This window comes from Podarcis raffonei, chromosome 6 (assembly GCF_027172205.1).
Source record: "Podarcis raffonei isolate rPodRaf1 chromosome 6, rPodRaf1.pri, whole genome shotgun sequence".
NCBI lineage: Eukaryota > Metazoa > Chordata > Lepidosauria > Squamata > Lacertidae > Podarcis > Podarcis raffonei.
Genome location: NC_070607.1, coordinates 53,855,291 through 53,869,656, shown reverse-complemented (window position 1 = coordinate 53,869,656; position 14,366 = coordinate 53,855,291). Strand labels below are relative to the sequence as shown.

Here is a 14,366-nt window from a genome sequence, read left to right as displayed (position 1 = left end):
CATATATAAACTCGGGGTGTGTAGGCGCCTTCCGCCATTTTGTCCAGTGCGACGAAGTGGGAGAGGCGGCGGAATCGAGTCTTGGCGGGAAAACGGGCGACGCAGCGATCGAGCTCGGTGGCTGAGGGGCGAGAAGCGAGGGAGACTGCGGAGCCGACCGAAAATTAATAATCATAAAACCGTGTAGCGGTTACTCGCGAGAGTCGTTCACACTCCTGGCCCGGCAGCCGGTGAGGGAGGGGCTTGGTCGGGATGGAAGGCCTCGCGGTTGCGGCAGCGGACAAAGAGCCGCCGCCATTTTGTGTGGTTGAAGTAACGTCAGGTCTCCCGCCGGGATGTTGCTCCCGGGGAGGAGATGAAAGGGGAGGCGGACTGCTTGAGCTTGAGGGGCGGCGTGGTGGGTATTATATGCGCAAGCTCGAGTCGAACCGAGGGAGAATTGTGAGGGCCAGAGGCCGCCGCGATGGGCGGGAAGCCGCTCAGTAGTAGGCGCGTCAGTTACCCAAGGCGTAAGAAGCCCTTTTCGTCTCCTCGTGAGCTAGGAGCCTCAGGCCCACCTCAGATCACCACAGGCTGCCTTGAGGGAGACCTGCATTGGGGATCTGAACACAACATGCCCTTCCAAGACCAGTTGTCAACCCCTGGATGCCCTCAAATGGGGGAAAGGATCGGCAACTCCTTTCTTATATCGAGGTCTCTTAATTTTGACTTCGCTTGTGTGTTTTAAGGGCCCGGAGTATGGGTCCTCAATATAAGATGATTAATACCTTGGAACAATGGATTATATTTCTAAAGTAGATTATAAGATGGACTTAAATGTATGAATAGTTATGCGTTGTAAGTCAAATCATCTGCACTGTAATTTCAAAATCATGAGCCTGTTTCAAATACCTTATAACCCAAAAGGTTCCCTAACTAATAAATATGAACAGAAGGCAAACCAGTTTTTCCTTGCATGTCTTCCAGAGATGCATCGTGATTCGTGTCCACTGGACTGCAAGGTTTATGTAGGTAACCTTGGGAACAATGGCAACAAAACTGAATTGGAGCGAGCTTTTGGCTACTATGGACCACTACGTAGTGTGTGGGTTGCTAGGAATCCCCCTGGTTTTGCTTTCGTTGAATTTGAAGACCCACGTGATGCTGCTGATGCAGTCAGAGAACTAGATGGGAGGTAAAAATTAACTTACATTTGGGTTGAGCTTGTGTGTATACTCTGATCTATTAATGTAATATGCTGCTTTGATTGAAAAGAAAATTGGTCACAAATAGCCTGGCTTCTGTATTTGGAGATCCAAAAGAAATAGAACTGATTATCTGTGGGGGCTAGTGGGGCTGGGAAGTAATTCTTACTAACAGTCTGTTAAATTTGTGTGAAATGTAATCCTTTGCTTGTGTTAGAAGAGTTTATTTTGAGTACAGTTTAAACATGTTGCATATTATTCCTGAGCTTCTAGATTTTGCACAGCTACCAAGTTTTGGAAACACTGGTTGTGAGCTCTTGTGATTCTGAGTGCCCTGTTTCAAACATGTAATATTTTTTAAAAATGGAAATATGCTTAACGTTGCAGGCTCTTAATGGCTCAGACTGTAGCTGAATTTCACTCATGTTGATTTAAACACATTTTTATTTTGACATCTATAAAAGCTGAAGCTGAATATGCGTTCTATATGATCAAAACAATTTTAAGTGCTGGCTGCTTCTTAGGAGTGAAATACTGGTCCCCAGTCTAATTTTCAGTTAAACAAAACAAAATTAGACTGACTTGGTATGGTTTTGTGTTGAAGTTTAAATAACTAGGGAAATACAGGGGCACTAGTTGAAGTGTCTGGCTTAGTTTTATTAGGCTGTTAGAACTAACAACCCTTCCCTTTTTCTCTTAGAACACTTTGTGGGTGTCGTGTCAGGGTGGAACTCTCCAATGGTGAAAAACGTAGTCGGAACCGTGGTCCACCTCCCTCATGGGGTAGACGTCCTCGAGATGACTATCGTAGGAGAAGTCCTCCACCTCGCCGCAGGTATTTGAGAGCAAAGAACTTGTATAGTAATGTTTGGCAGTATTACCATTTGGCATAATAGACTTTTTTAATATATATATATATATATATGCTTGTCTATACCTACCCAGACACAGAATTTTACAGCATTGAATATGTGTTAGAGGGATACATTGTGTTGAACACTGACTTTTATCCTTAGGTGTCTATACCAGTTGATAGTGCCCTCTAACATGGATTATCATCTTTCCTTCTGAAGTCTGTTCATCTTCTAGTCACTTTCTTTTTCTTCCCAGTACTCCAACTTGGTTTTTTTTGCTTTTCTTTACACCATTGTTGTAAACATTGCATACAACAGCTTGGCTTTTCCACCTACTTGAGATTTTTCCACTTTAGCACAATGATGCCAGGCAGGCAACTGTTTTAAAAATGCTGAAGCAATGAACAGTTGCTTAGCTAAATCTGACAATAGTAAATCTGTTGAAATATGACCAACTTTTGAGTTATGCAGGAATAAATTTCAAAATAAAGCAAGTTTTTTACAAGTAATGCATTCTCTGACCCTGACAGATTGGTTGGGTGTTTATTAGTCGTACTTAAGGTCTTTATTTCTGCAAGGGCTGATTTTAGCCTGTTTCAGGTAAATGCAGTCCATACAAGATAAGAGAGTGAAATCTGTTCCCTTTCACTGTAGAACACAATAGGAGTATTTGTTAGCTAATAGATGGTTGTACTGATGGCTTGTTTTTCATTTTTTTATGCTTTTTTTGGTCCATCTATTAATAAAAATGAACCCGTTACAGAGTCACCATCATGTCTCTTCTCACCACCCTCTGAGTCTGCATTAGCCAGTCAACTAGCCCTTTCAGCGTCATGTGACCAGCGCGCCCCATTCAGCTTGGCTGGTGTCGTTTCACATGACCCAGGCATGGCCAGTCGTCAGGTTGCACCGCCCTTTGGTTCCCGAGCATGCTGTTTTCTCTCAGCCTTCTCTCCAACCTTAACCAAATCGGCAGCAGCCACCTCGACCGCCCACACATTCCCGGCCAATCAGCTCAGCTGTTTATTTACCAAATGTCTTCACAACAACTGCAGCAGCAGCCTTCGGCTAACAAAAAAGCAGGAAAAATCCACAACACCCCCTTCGCCAACCAACTAAATACAACGCAACATCTGGCAAAACCTTTTCAGCAAATTCTTCTTGGCAGTCAGTCCGGCAGCCTCACCTCACCATTTCTAGCTTGTTGAAACCAAAAACTAGTAAGTTTTTCCTGCTTATACAGTTTACTGCTGGTAAAAATAAGGAGTAAGCGGCTTATAAGTAATTACTTTTTCTCAATCAAAGGCTGGCTGTGCATAATTTCGTGGTAACATACATATGTTGCTTGAATAAAACTTTTAAGGGTGTTAAGGAAACTTAATATAAGAAACTAAACTGCAGTATATTTGCATGCGAGATGGCAAACTACATTTAATTGCTAACTTAGTTCTTCCTTGCAAAAATCTGCCAACTCCTTTCACCTTTAAACTGTTTTACTAACAGTTTTCGGAACTTAAAACAATTACTTTTGGGATAAACTGGGCAAACTAAGGTTCTTTAGACTAAACACACTATGACATTTTAAATTTTTACATTCACAAATATGCAGTTCTAATGGTGTTTAATGGCTTTGTCACAGTGTGCGTTAGTCTTTCACTTGGTACCTTGTGTCATGTTGCGGACTTTTACCTTGCATGGGTTCCAAAATACTGGTTTATACCAATTTTGGGACTACTTGTGGGACATTAGTATAGTGTTCTAGGCAGTGGATTTAGTTGAGATGGAAGTGCTGCATTGGACAGGTTTGCTTATGACTTGGTGTTAGTTAAAGCAAACTCATGGTTGGAAGCGTGCTGATCACACTTGAGTTTTTAATGCCTGAATCTTTCCATTTTGCTGGACGATGAGTGCCATGTTATTTGGCACATTCACTGGGCCCAACAGTGACTTGACAAGTTGGGAATTGCCTCGCCCCACTAATGTTGAATTGATGAAAATACTCACTTTTCTATTTTTGATTGTAGATCTCCACGAAGGAGAAGCTTCTCCCGTAGCCGCAGCAGGTAAACTATTGGTGCTGCATTTGGGTTGTCTAGATAATGGGTAGGCAAAGTAAGACCCAGGGGCTGGATCCGGCCCACGGACGGTCCAGGAATTCGCATGTTTTTACATGAGTAGAATGTGTCCTTTTATTTAAAATGCACCTCAGGGTTATTTGTGGGGCATAGGAATTCGTTCGTTTTTTATTTTTTTTCAAAATATAGTCTACCCGTCCACTCCCCAAAGCCTGAGGGAAAGTGGACTGGCCCACTGCTGAAAAAGTTTGCTGACCCCTGGTCTAGATAGTGCTTATAGAATAAGGGACTCCCCACCCCCTTAAACAGATGGCACAGGTGTGACATTTCATAGCCCAAAGGATATTTTAAATTATACACTTGAAGTGCCATAAATCTCTGACTCCTTTGAAAGTGTACTTGGTCAGCACAGTTGTCAGTATGCTGTGTAAAATGCACGCCAAATGTGTTTATTAAAGTATAGTCTAATCTGAATTCAGCTTTAAACAATTTAAAAGTGTTTTTTTTTTCTGCCATCAAATGCTGTGATAAACTAAAATACCTTTTGTTTTGAATCCAGTATCAATGATGAATTACATATTATTCTAAAAAGTGCCTCATAAATTAAGATTTTCAAGCATGTTTACAAGCACTGTACTAGTTAATGCATTGATACCATGTATTACTCAAATAGAAAGTAAAACCTGTGCACATACGTTAGTATGTTACAGCCATTAATTTGCAACATATTTAAAAATATGAATTTAAGCTACAAAAAAGGGTTATTCAGCTGTTTTTCAAGAATTGCATGAAAAATATATTCTCTTGAAATCCTGATTATTCCTTTTATAGGTCCCTTTCTAGAGATAGAAGGAGAGAGAGATCACTGTCAAGGGAGAGAAATCATAAGCCTTCCCGTTCATTTTCCAGATCTCGTAGGTAAGAACACTTCCATAACCTTAATGTCTGAATACAGAGTTTAATTCTGTAGCGTATTTACTAGAGAAATGTCATTTTCACTAGTGCACTAATTAAAAGCCTTATAATAGGTGCATTTGTCTAGTTGAAATTTCAGATGTATGTTTAAATAACGATACTGAACTACTTCCATTGTTTGACTGATAATCTCAATGTATATTCTATCTAGCCGTTCCAGGTCAAATGACAGGAAATAGAACTTCAGGAACAGCAGTGTACAGGAAGTCATATTAGATCTGAAGAAAGGAGTATGTGAAAGGAGTATGTACAGAACATTGTTTTCTTTTAAGACTTCATAAGCTTGGTGCATTTTTAAAATGTTTTAGCTGTCAAATTTTGTTTTTCTTGTCTCTTGTAACAGGTGACAAATGTAACAGTTGTGAATCTGTATATGGTTCTGAGCAGGTCATATGAAGTGTAATAACTTGTTGCTTTACAGTGTACCCTTAAGCATAATTTTGATTTGCATTAATGTTTAGCTAATAACCTTGCATAGACTTACCAAATAAAACCTCAAAAGCCATGCAAGTGGCAAATGTTCTTCATATAAATATTGTGTTCTGGAATCTCTGCAGGATCTAAACTTGAAAGGAAGTACACAACACACATGACCTTTTAATCCTGAGCATTTGCTACAATCACAAATAGGCAATCTATGCAGGGTGAGAGCAGGGTTAATGGACAGGATAAAACCAATAGTAAGCAGAAGGGTTATGAAAGCCTTGTAGGAGCTATATGTTTTTGATACTGTTTTACAAGTTCTGATTTATAACAGTTTAGTCAGAACTACCTTCTACCATGTAAAAGTGTAGATTAAGTTTTGTATCTTTGTGTGGATCAGTACTTACTGCTGAAATGTGAACTGCCTAATCTGTTCATTATAGAGCAGACCAAAAGAACAGATGATTAGCTTAAAGGATTTGGGTGCATAAGGGTACATTGTAGATGCGAAATTTTCTTATTGTGCATAAGTTGTCATGTCACTGTAAACTCTTTGAGATCTTTGGATTAAAATTTTGGTTACAAATCGTTCTAAGTATTTAACTTTCGTATTTTGACATACTTTCGTGCAAATATAACATTCAGATGGACTTGTGTACAGTTTAATTCAAATCTGTTATTGTGAACAATTTGAAGCCATAATCAAATTTCACTGTGTTAATGTTTGGATAAAGAGCTATTCAGAGAACGTTCATATGTAAGTAACAGACCACACATAGTTCCTTTTAAAATACCTCTTCAAATACCTAGAGGCAATTGTCTCAGTCATCATCTATGGTAATAGATGGCTACTTACTACAACACATTCACAACAAGTTACAATAATGATTGGCTTAGCATGCTGCACTCCAGTGAGCATTCATTTTAGTAATGAAGCACTCAAACTTGTATACCAAAAGTGAACTTGCTATGCAGGGATTCAAGTTAAGCATAAAAATTAAGCTTTGTAATGCCGACAAAGCTTTAAATGCTCTGCATTAAAACAAATGTTGCATGCAACGTTTATCCATTGGTCTTGTGCCCAGAAAATAATTGGTCTTGTGAATTTTAGATTAAATCCATACTACTTGAAAACATTTGGTTTAATTTCATTATCTAGCCTTTTAAGGAAAATTACATGGACATCCAAAGATTGTTAATGTTTAATATTCTATCTTAAACGGCTTCAAAAAGGGGAAATGCATGCTTCATTAAAGACTTGTCTTGCAGAGTTCCATTGTGCCTTGTCAACCTATGTGGATAAAGCATTTGTAAAAAAACAAAAAAACTCACAGCAGAATGAGCTGTTGAAGTAGGTGTCTTTTTGGGGAGACAGGCTTGGAGGGGGCAATTCTGAACTAAACCCTATGAAAACACCACTCAAGACTCCACAAGAATCACTTTTATGTACTACTTTGAACCTTTGCACATGGGTCATATCACATGTAACCCAGGTATCGGAAGCCTTGCTGAAAAATGTGAAGGAAGGGATATACGTAGTTAAAGCATGTCAAATTGCAGAGTTAGAAGTACCTGCACTATGCCATGTAGTAAACATCCAGCTCAGTAGTTTTAGTGTGTAACCTCCCTGTACCATAGAGGTTCTGAAACTTGTGTGAGGGGAGCATGGGGTACTGCAGAGTATCAGCCCAAAAGAGTTGCACATTAAATCCTCCTGGTAAATTTATTGGTTAAAAAATGATTACCTCTGGTGGCTTCCTGATCCCCTTTTTATTCTTTGTGCAGTACAAATGTTTCCTTTCCCTGGCAAGCTTGTATCTGGGTCTGGCGATGCTCATCTGTGCAGGTACCTATGATGGATGTGAATTGTGCATTCCCCCTTCAACTGTGTCCAAAAAGTCACATTCTCAAACTGGTATTGAAATTTAAGGGAGTTTTGGGTATAATGAGAGGTGCACATGTACTCTTCAAGGTAGCTGTCAATATCTCATTGTCAAGGCAATTTAAGTCCACAGAGAAGTGCATCGTTCTTCACAAAATGGCAATAGTATACAAACAGCTTATTCTACTTTTAGAAGAAATTGTACCATCAAGTGATGTTTGCTTTCTCTTGCCCTAGGCACATGGCAGCAGTTGGTTTGGATATGCATCATAAAGTTGTAATAAACTAAAATTGCTATTGTGGGCTCCTACTGAGTAACTAGGAGATACTCTCTGGCTGAAAAATGGTTACTTGACTGCCTACAGCAGTAATGAGGTTGCCTGTTTCTCTTGACATTGGTCAAATTACATTTTCTTTGTAGATAGGTTTCCAGAACAGTTAATTGTTTTTGTTAGAGGGAACAAGGTAGTAAAGTTTAAATGGCAAAATCTGAGAAGATCTCAAATTCACTAATTCAGAGAAATGTCCTTGTGAATATGGAGGCTTGTATCCAGTGCAGAACTAGGGATATACACTTGAGCAATGGAACTCTTCCCCCACCAGTACCCCATGAGTCTGTACTGAGGTTCTTCCAACACCGGGGGTTGTGTGGATTTGGGGAGGATATGTGGTTGTAGGTAAAGAGTCATGTTACACAAGCAGGAACCTATAAGTTGTCTGGACACTCACCAGAGCTTCCAGTGCTATTTTCCTTGGTTCCCTTCATGCTTGAATAATCATTGATTCAGTACAATCAAGAGCAAGAAGACCATAAACCATGTGACCGGATGAATGTTGACTGAATAAACGACCATCTGCACTTTACTTCATCTGTACTGCACTTTACAACGCTGAAGTCTCCAATGGAGGTTGAGATTCTGGTGGCAAACATTCCAAATGATCACAAAACAAAGTGTCAACAGTATCACAGTTTTTGTGAGAATGGGATTAAAAAGTCATCCTGGGGTAAGGAAGAATCGGCTGGAAAGCTGACTGGGAAGGAGATACTAGTAGGTTGCAAATCTTTGAAAATAAGAAATCCTAGAGGGCAGTGTAAGTAGATTCAGGAATTTGTGTGAAGGGCAGATAGGCCTTGAGGAAAAAGGCTTTTGAGTTTCCAAGACTAGTCCCTAAGAAATTCCTGGAACTTGCATGGAACAATTCTGCTTCCTGTGGCTTCTACGATAAACTGCATTACATAAACTGGTTACATTCTTTTATATGCTACATGCTAATTGAAACTAGTCAACTAATTCTTTGTGGCCTTCTAGTATCAATAAATCAGTACCATAACACTAATATATTTAATTAGACCAGCTTATGTTGGGTATGCATGTACACACTTTGAATACCATACTCTTTAATCAGATTGCCAGGAAAGACAGATTATAAACACACGTGAACTACCAGCAATATTAAAATCTCTTAAATAAAAGCATGACTTGATGTATTTGTTTTCAGTGTTAATATTTTGGTAATATAAAGATACAGTATAAGCTTGTTTATAGTTGTGTGGGATACACTTGGCATTGAAAATGGGAAACCTATGTAAGTGTCCCTTGCCTTCTGCCAAGAAGATTCCCAATAAGTTTTGGAGTTGCCTGCATGTGCTTGTGGTTTGAATATGAAAAAAACAGGCATTTCTTCTGGCTTATCCATGTCTCCAGCACAAGTGAAACAAGGTAACTCCTTTTCCTCTAGAATAGATACTTTGTAGGAATCAAGGAAAAATTGAGATTTGGCTAGCAAGCCAAAGTGATAATTTGTGGAACCCAGTCAGTTCATATGTAGGAGCGGCACAGTGGATTTTACCGACAGCATGGAAAGCAGTCTCCTGTTACAAACAGGAGGATACTCTTTCCATGCTAGAATGCAGTCTGCAGTGGACAGTTGGTAGCAGGATACTTCTTTTTTAACTAGCTGTGTTTTAGTGCTGAATAGAGAAGGAATACTTCCAAGATCAAATGAATGAATGGAGTTACTATGGTCACAGACCAGAAATCTCCCAAGATTAAGCCCCTTGTGACAAGAAAAAATGATTCATCTATGTCAGAGGTGAGTCAAATACGTTGAGAAACCTCTTCTAAGGCCATCTAGTGATGTCCTTTAAGAATTTTTATCTCCTTACCCAGGCACTGCCGGAGGCACTAGGCAAATGAAATTGCATGGCTGCCTAGTTACTGCAACTTTGCTGTTGGGACTAAACTCTTCTTTGTAATGCAATATAATATTGTAACTGCCACCATCTTAGATGGTGTAATAGATAATTGTTAGGAGTACGGTAGTTGCTTGAGGCATCCAGTTGTAATGCTAACAGCTGCTAGTTTTCACTAACCTCAAATATTAACACATTCTTCAAAATTTTGACAAAAGAACTCCAAAATGAGTTGGGCTTAAACACTTCCCACACATATTCTAGCAAGGTAACAGTCATATTTGTGACTGCAAAATAAAGTTGTAGAGTCCTAGTGCTTGGCATTCTGAACTGGAGCACCTGGCTGTCATTGGAGATGGCAGAAGGCTGTCTGACGAGCATCGCAGGTGCCTGGACCAAATTGGAAGTGATACTCCACCCACATCTTCACAGCTCCCTGTTGAGTTATTTAAGGAATGTATATCCTGATTTTCACTTATTTCAAAGCAGCTAGGAGCGCTCCTAGCAGCATGAAAACTGCAGTCGCTGCCTTAAAACAAAATCTTGGTGACCACCTTGTTTCATTTAAATAGGGTATATGGGATATGGATAGTTGCAAGTTAATTCTTGGTTTAATTCATTACGATTAAAACACCTTCAAAAGGCATCAAGTCTGTGTGCTCTATTCATACTACCTGCTCCTTGAAAGCCTTAACCTGTCATGAAATCATGGGAGGGAGGCTGACATGCCTGTTTATATTTGGTGGGGGTGGGATGCAAGATTATGAACTTGTATGGCAGTTCTACCTAGCACATAGCATTGGTGCAAGGCTTTGTGGCAAATTAAAATGGCACTGAAGATGGCTTTTTTAAATTACTGTAGGGATTTACAATGGTGATTGGCTCCCAGAAACAGCCGCCTGGAATAGTGCCCGCTTCAACCAGGCATCAATACAGTAGTGGACCCTGTTGGGTCCCTCGTAGGTATTGAAGGATGTTGCGTGTCTCGGACAGCCATGCAGTTACAGTTCACTTGCTTACAGATCTATTAACGTGCCACAGTTCCTAATTTAGAAACGAAATTTCCTTTCTGCCACCTGGGGAGTCTGGGTGCATCATAGAAAGCAGACAGCATAGTTTTTCCATTAACTTCAGACTAAAGACAATTTAAAACAGTCAGCTGCATTCTTACATATAAGCTTGGCTGTTGACACAGCCTTAGGCATAACATGATCCTGGAAGTTAGAGTAACAAGAGAAGGAAAATTGCAGGCTTGTTCTGGTCACGTAAGACACATCTGTGGTAGTTTCTTCGTGTTTGTGGTGATCAGCAAACAACAGCTGGGATTAAATGCCTCTATGTAACCTGGTCTCCTAGGAACAGCTGCAACCAACCAATGCAGACACATATTTATAAAATAAATATACCTCTGATAGGTGGTCATCTTGGTCCATTTACAGGAAATGTCCAGCATCCTGTAGGCATAGTCAGCTGCAGTACTCCAGCTTGCTAATTTCACCACCTCTAAATTCTTCATTCTTAAGTGAGAAAGGAATTCCCAAGAACTGGGTGTTATTTTTCCTTTAGAGATGGTGCAATTACCTGTTAAATCCCCACTGGGCAAATTCAGCCTGTTTTACTGTTTTCCTGCACTTAGTTAAAGCATGTGGTGCAAAAAACTATAGCACACATGGGATAATTCCTTGGGATATACATTCAGTTAAAAAAATAAACTGTAAAGAATTTGGGTACTACTATTTAAAAAACCGGGACGCGGGTGGCGCTGTGGGTAAAACCTCAGTGCCTAGGGCTTGCCGATCGCACGGTCGGCGGTTCGAATCCCCGCAGCGGGTCTTTCGGTCCCAGCTCCTGCCCACCTAGCAGTTCGAAAGCACCCCTAAGTGCAAGTAGATAAATAGGTACCGCTTTATAGCGGGAAGGTAAACGGTGTTTCCGTGTGCTGCGCTGGTGCTGGCTCGCCAGAGCAGCTTCGTCACGCTGGCCACGTGACCCGGAAGTGTCTCCGGACAGCGCTGGCCCCCGGCCTCTTAAGTGAGATGGGCGCACAACCCTAGAGTCGGACACGACTGGCCCTTACAGGCAGGGGTACCTTTACCTTTTACTATTTAAAAAACCAAAACACATTGCTCCCTAAATAACCTGCTCTAGACAGAAACTCTTAAAGGGGAAGGATCACCCATGATATTCAATAGCAGATACCTGAATCGACAGAAAGGATGACATCATCTAAATTTTTATCCAAATGGAGGAGGGGCAAGAGTATCTTTTAATTTGATGTACCCATTGTAGATTCCAATTAAACTTTTTATTGCACTAGCCATAGGCCATGGCATCATTCAGAAGGAGAACAAAAAGAAAAAAAGAAAAAAACCCAGCAATAACCATAAAAACCATCGGGCACAGACATGCAATAAAACCACGGTCACGACTACTAAAATTATTTGTTGCATTAAATAGAATAGAATAGCAGAAGATTCTCAGGTAAGATGTGCCAAATTAAATGTCCGAATCCCCTTTGCAGTTGACCGCTATTTTGTCTAGGTCCTTCCTCCTGATCTTCTTAGCTGCCAGCACATAGAGTGCTACTTTATAAGTAACAAAGTTGTCGGTGTTGCTCAGCAGCCATTTCACCCTTTCCACCCTATTCAAATGTGTTCCATTCGTAAACAGGGGTTTTATAAATTGGTCTCTTGGGTCTATATATAACGGGCACTGCAATAAATAATGGCACAGGTCCTCGATGCAGGGTTGTCCACACAGAGTCTCTCTTTGTAATGTACTTTGCTGTACTGTCCATCCAACACCGCCGAGGGCATCAATTGGAATCGTAGTTCTATAAAAGCGATTCTTAGTACAGCAAGTGGGAGCTTTGTCAGGTAACTGGCTCGAGCGTGCTCCATTTTGATAAGTGGGAACCATGGTGAGCTCTTGGTAGAAGCAATCATGGTTAGATCCCTTTCTGCATCGGACCTAAAGAGACAGTCTCTTAAGATGTACCCATTGTAGGTATGATGGGCCATCTTTGAACGTTTTGGGGCATGGCGTTCCACATGGGCAGGGAACCTTGGGCCCTCCAGATGTTGAACTGTATCTCCCATCTTCATGCTCGCTGGGACTGGTGGAAGCTGGAGTCTGGCAACATCTGGAGAGAGACGGGTTCCCCACCAAGGAAGCTGAGCCATTAATACTTTACAACAACCCAAGAAGTTACAAAAATAAGAGGTGTGAACTAGGAGAGATTTCTTATTTACATTTACATCAAAGGGGGAAATTCCGTCCTGTGTATTTGAGAGCTGCTTGAAACATCGCAGAACAGCTGTTCTGGATTGGTTAAACTAGGCCAGTGGTCCAGAGATAGAGGGATTTTTTCTTTAAAGAAAGAGACATGGCTTTTTCCTTAAGTCATTTTCCTCACTGAGCAAGCTTTCAAGTTCTCCAGCTTGGATGGAAAAAGGAGAGAATGGGGAAGATTAGTCCTTGCAGCAACACGTTTTGTACCCAGGGCAATTTAATTAAGTCTGCATAACCCCTTCTGCACTCCCAATTTAAGACTTACAAACTGCAGAATGAGATTTTTCTATCCTAACTTTAGTGTCTTTCCTTTTGGAACTTTATATTGGAAGGCCTTAATCTAGGGTTACCAGATGTCCCCAGTTCCCTGGGATAGTCCCTGGATTTGCAAATCTGTCCCCAGACAAATTCCGTCCCCTCAGCAGTCCAGAGCGCAGTTGGCTCTGGCTGGCTTCTGGAGTTGCTCGCTGCTGCCGCCGCGAGGGATGTCTGGCGGTACAGATCTCCTTCCCCCTTTGTTTTGACAGATCAGGGGAGGCTCAGGAGTCATGGGCAGGCGGCTGTACGAAAGAAGGGCTTTGCACCTTTATACAATATGCATGTGTGCTTGGGCCCAGGGTCTTTTGCCTCACCATCCCCACTACTGACTCCCTGTTGCCACTCAGCTTAAAAAAAAAAAAAGTGTCCCCGGACTCATTGAAAAGAATCTGGTAACCGTACCTTAATCTGTTCCTTTTCTTAGACTTTGAAAGCCAAGCACTGGTATGGAGTGGTTGGCAACGTACTATGCATATGACTGTGCAACATATAGATGTTTCAGTTTTTGTGAGTCGCTGTTTTTTCTTCCCTCTGTCCCTCTCTCTTCTGTCCTCTTTGACTGAGCCCCTTGCTATCAGCAAGACACGGAGCTCAGTTAGTAGATCATGTTTGTATGGCAGGAGGCAGCCCAGCACATATCCTGATGATAAGCTGTGCAGGGCTCTGTAGATCTGTGTTTCCCAAACTTTTCCCGACTGTGGCCCCCTTCCGACCCTGTGCCCCCCCCCCATGGGCGTAGGCAAGGGGGGCAGCTCCCCCAAATAAGAAAACATCAATACAAATCTGAAGTTCTGCCCCCCCAACAAAAATCCTGGCTACGCCCATCCCCTCCCCCCGTCCTACCGGTAGAAAGGTAGCTATTTAAATATTTTGTTTGTAAATAGAGCATGCTTTCTTTATATTTTTTATAATTTATACAAAATACAATTACGTAAAATGACAGGAGCATAATGAAATAAGCATAAAAACATAGAATCATGGAGCTGGAAGGGACCCCAAGGGTCAGCAATGTAGGAAACTCAGCTAAAATATCCATGAAATATCCAACCTCTGCTCAGAAACCTCCAAGGAAGGAGAGTCCAGAATCTCCCAAGGAAGATCCATCTTCAATGTAAAAGAACACTTATTTGACCCCAGTTATTTGACACAGAGGGAGAAACCTATGGATAC

At 41.1% G+C, this 14,366-nt stretch overlaps 1 protein-coding gene across 1 annotated transcript; it reads left to right on the top strand.

Moving 5' to 3' along the window:
• The first annotated feature begins 22 nt into the window (after positions 1–22).
• Positions 23–6,102, top strand: SRSF3 (serine and arginine rich splicing factor 3). The gene is made up of 6 exons (XM_053392966.1): positions 23–230; positions 967–1,174; positions 1,885–2,019; positions 4,063–4,101; positions 4,945–5,031; positions 5,240–6,102. Exons 2-6 carry the CDS (start codon positions 969–971, stop codon positions 5,265–5,267), a joined length of 495 nt encoding a protein of 164 aa, XP_053248941.1. The 5' UTR covers positions 23–230; positions 967–968; the 3' UTR covers positions 5,268–6,102.
• The last annotated feature ends 8,264 nt before the right edge of the window (positions 6,103–14,366 follow it).

Bases quoted from the DNA above. Each gene is read 5' to 3' on its own strand.
- SRSF3 (XM_053392966.1), top strand. From the start codon at position 969: ATGCATCGTGATTCGTGTCCACTGGACTGCAAGGTTTATGTAGGTAAC. The intron at 1,175-1,884 runs GTAAAAATTAAC...TTTTTCTCTTAG, and splicing joins GTCAGAGAACTAGATGGGAG to AACACTTTGTGGGTGTCGTG. The intron at 2,020-4,062 runs GTATTTGAGAGC...TTTTGATTGTAG, and splicing joins AGTCCTCCACCTCGCCGCAG to ATCTCCACGAAGGAGAAGCT.